This window comes from Osmerus mordax, chromosome 12 (assembly GCF_038355195.1).
Source record: "Osmerus mordax isolate fOsmMor3 chromosome 12, fOsmMor3.pri, whole genome shotgun sequence".
Classification (NCBI taxonomy): Eukaryota; Metazoa; Chordata; class Actinopteri; order Osmeriformes; family Osmeridae; genus Osmerus; species Osmerus mordax.
In genome coordinates this window covers 3,698,402-3,701,530 of record NC_090061.1, presented here as the reverse complement: position 1 = coordinate 3,701,530, position 3,129 = coordinate 3,698,402, and the positions used below count along the sequence as shown (strand labels likewise).

Below are 3,129 nucleotides of genomic sequence, written 5' to 3'. Positions count from 1 at the left end.
ACGTCGTACAGCCCAATCTGTGCTATAACATTTGTAACCTATGCCAACATTTCTTTTTCATACGTCGAGTGAAAACTAGAAATGTAACACAAAGGATTTGATTGTAAAAATAAAAAGTTGTAGTTAAAGTCTAGTTATAGCATGCACAGAAACATTATACCATCTACACTTAGTTCCTGGTTAAAATATGAAGAGCAAACAAAGAACTAGGCTCACTTGATTGAGGAACGTGTCGCTCTAAAGGGTCGCTCTATGAAGACACATTATCCGGGAACGCGCAAAACTGCTATCTGTATTCATTACATACATCTCTGTATTTGACAACTAGTGTATGCATAACGGAACGTGAGCTGCTTTAACGCTGTAAATGTGCCTAGGTATCAACATAGTGTAGAGTATTCTCCTGTATAAGGCACAGCCGTGGGGACGCATGCCCTCAACCTGATCATAAACTTGGTTTGAAAAGCCCCGCCCTTCTTTCAGTTTTCCTTCTCTTTATAAGCAGCAAGCCTGTCGTACAAGCGTTCATACACAAAACACTGGAGCGGTCGCTGTCTACCAAACATTCTGGAAAAGAACCGTGAACTGTGACTGCAGAAACTTAGAGGATTACATTGTTGATTTTGAAGAAAAGCAAGCGAACATGGATTTTCTCAATCATAACTATTTGAATGCGCGAAGCCCTTATGACTACACATTCAATTTTTGGAACGACTATCTTGGTCTTTCGACGTTGGTCACGAAGAATAACAGGCACAGCATGCCACAGAGTCCCAACTCAATCACCGAGTCTCTGAAAGCAACGCTGGGCTTGGATGACTCTCCGACATGTGCGTGCGTAATCGCGGCCAGCGGTGAAGGCGGCCACCTGGACTGCTGTTGCCCGTCCGCGAGCCCTCCACCTACCAACATCCTTGACTTGAAAGAGCGCTTCTCAATCCTTAGCCCGTTTCAAAACCAAATCGCTGGTGTTCCGTTCCCAGAGAGGGACTTGAGTCTTGGGGGAAGCATGGCGGGATTTGATCTGTTCGGCATGGAGAGGAAGATGCGCAAACCAACTTCCAGGAATAAACAGGAGCCCAAAATCTGCGTCTTCTGCCGGAATAACGGTGCGCCGGAGGAGGTGTACGGCTCCCACGTTCTGAAGACTCCGGACGGGAGGGTTGTGTGCCCTATTCTCCGGGCATATACCTGCCCCCTATGCAGTGCTAACGGGGATAATGCCCACACAATAAAGTACTGTCCACTCTCCAAAGATCAGCCATCCCAGAGACCATTAAAGGGAGGTAGGGCAGTGGGTGGCAAGCGAATGAAAATATTCTAGACAGATTTTTACACGATTAAATAAACTAAATTTAATTGCACTGAACAATTTTCAGATGACTGTTTCGATTGCGGCCATAGCTTATATCTCAGTCCAAACTGATAAGGCTATGATTTCCTAAACAAAACAAAAAAATAAAAATGGATTATATTCTTGTTTTCCAAGATCTCGTATATTTTTATAGTTACTTTATTCACATAGTTTATTTTATGAGTTATAATTTACGTTTATACCTTTCTTAGTGTGTAGCCATATGATTGTTCATATGAGATCACATATAATCGCAGCGTGTGAATAAATGAGAGATGAGAAGGATGTTCCGTGTAGGGAAGACATAGTTTTGCAGCGGGTGTGACTGTCATGTTTTCACAAGTATTCTTTACCGTAAGCTAAGCTTACTTGTTTATCTGTCTTTGAAAACCAAAGTTATGTTTGCCATTAAACAAGCTCAAGAATGTTCAATTAATGAAATCTATTCACATTTAAATTGTATGTATGACTAGGGTATAACCCCCGTTTCCTCATTCCTCTCTCTGCCTGCTCGTGCACCACATCATTTCCAGCTCGCTCTGAAGTTGACATTTAATATGTGTAGACCCCCCTCCCACCTCAACAACACAATGTAGCCTCTGTTATGCCCCCTGTTCTCTGAGTAACTCCATAATCAGTGTTGCCAAGCCAAATAACTTTCAACTCCAATGTCACGGACCGTCATCACCCGAGTTCATGAACAGCCAGTACCCCAATATAGATTATATTAATGTTTACATTCTGAAGATAGAGTAACACACTGGATAAAGTTTCTTTAAAAAGTATTTCATTAGACTTTCATTTTTCAATAACAGCAATATAAAGTTGTTGTTGACATTGTCCTGTAAAATGTTCACCGGAGAATGCTCAGCAAAGGACAAAGGAAAGAGACAAGCGCAAATGAATGTTATTAAACAAGCTTTTCTTAAACAATGTATTACCCCTGTTTATTTGCATTATTTACCAGAATCAATCCAAAAAAAGATGCAGAAATATTGTGAATGTACGATTACAAGTGTCACTTGCAGGACTGCACATTTGACAGTAATGTTTACCAAAGGAATACAGTTTAATGAAGTAAGAAAGGAGCTGTGTACTGTATATAAGTTGAGTGATGTTTATCCAGTATTTGAACATTTCAAGTGACTTCAGAGGGTGCTACCTCAGCAGGATTTTGTACTTACATGTGAAATGTCAACAGCAGTTTAATAATAACAGTGCTGCCATTTATAAGGGTTTTTAATAGTATTTTTGATCTTTGTATAACATAATTGTATTTTTCCTTTCTTGCATTAAGCATTACGGAAGTGAATTTCCAAGAAGATTTAAGCGTTGTTCACCCAAAGGTGATTGTCTGTAAATAATGATACCCATACTTTTTAAGTTTAATTGTTAAATGTTACATTCTTGAGAGTGTACAAGAGAATGGATTATATTGCAAGCAATTGAGAATTTGCCACTTTTAACAGAGCTTTTTGATTAAATGAACAAGAAAATAAAACACTTGTTGAATTTTGTTATTTATATATTTTACCACATGTTCATCTCAAGCTCAAGTCATGCTTGAATCTTAACTGACTCTTAACTGACAAACTTCATAGAACCACCATCATTGCTGAATTTCCAAGCGGTATCTTTTTCATCTTACGGCAATATCATATGACACCATTTTGTACAGAATTCAATTCTTTCCCTTCCCCTGTCATGTCCCTCTGAGGTTCCAACCTAATTACTCCTACTTGAGCAGATGGAAAGCTCTATTCCTCCTATCTTGA

At 39.5% G+C, this 3,129-nt stretch overlaps 1 protein-coding gene across 1 annotated transcript; it reads left to right on the top strand.

The window, feature by feature from the left end:
- Positions 1 to 546: 546 nt before the first annotated feature.
- On the top strand, positions 547 to 2,849 carry nanos1 (nanos homolog 1). Its single transcript, XM_067247583.1, has one exon. The coding sequence runs from the start codon at positions 644 to 646 to the stop codon at positions 1,322 to 1,324; it is 681 nt and encodes a 226-aa protein (XP_067103684.1). The 5' UTR covers positions 547 to 643; the 3' UTR covers positions 1,325 to 2,849.
- The last annotated feature ends 280 nt before the right edge of the window (positions 2,850 to 3,129 follow it).

Bases quoted from the DNA above. Each gene is read 5' to 3' on its own strand.
- nanos1 (XM_067247583.1), top strand. From the start codon at position 644: ATGGATTTTCTCAATCATAACTATTTGAATGCGCGAAGCCCTTATGAC.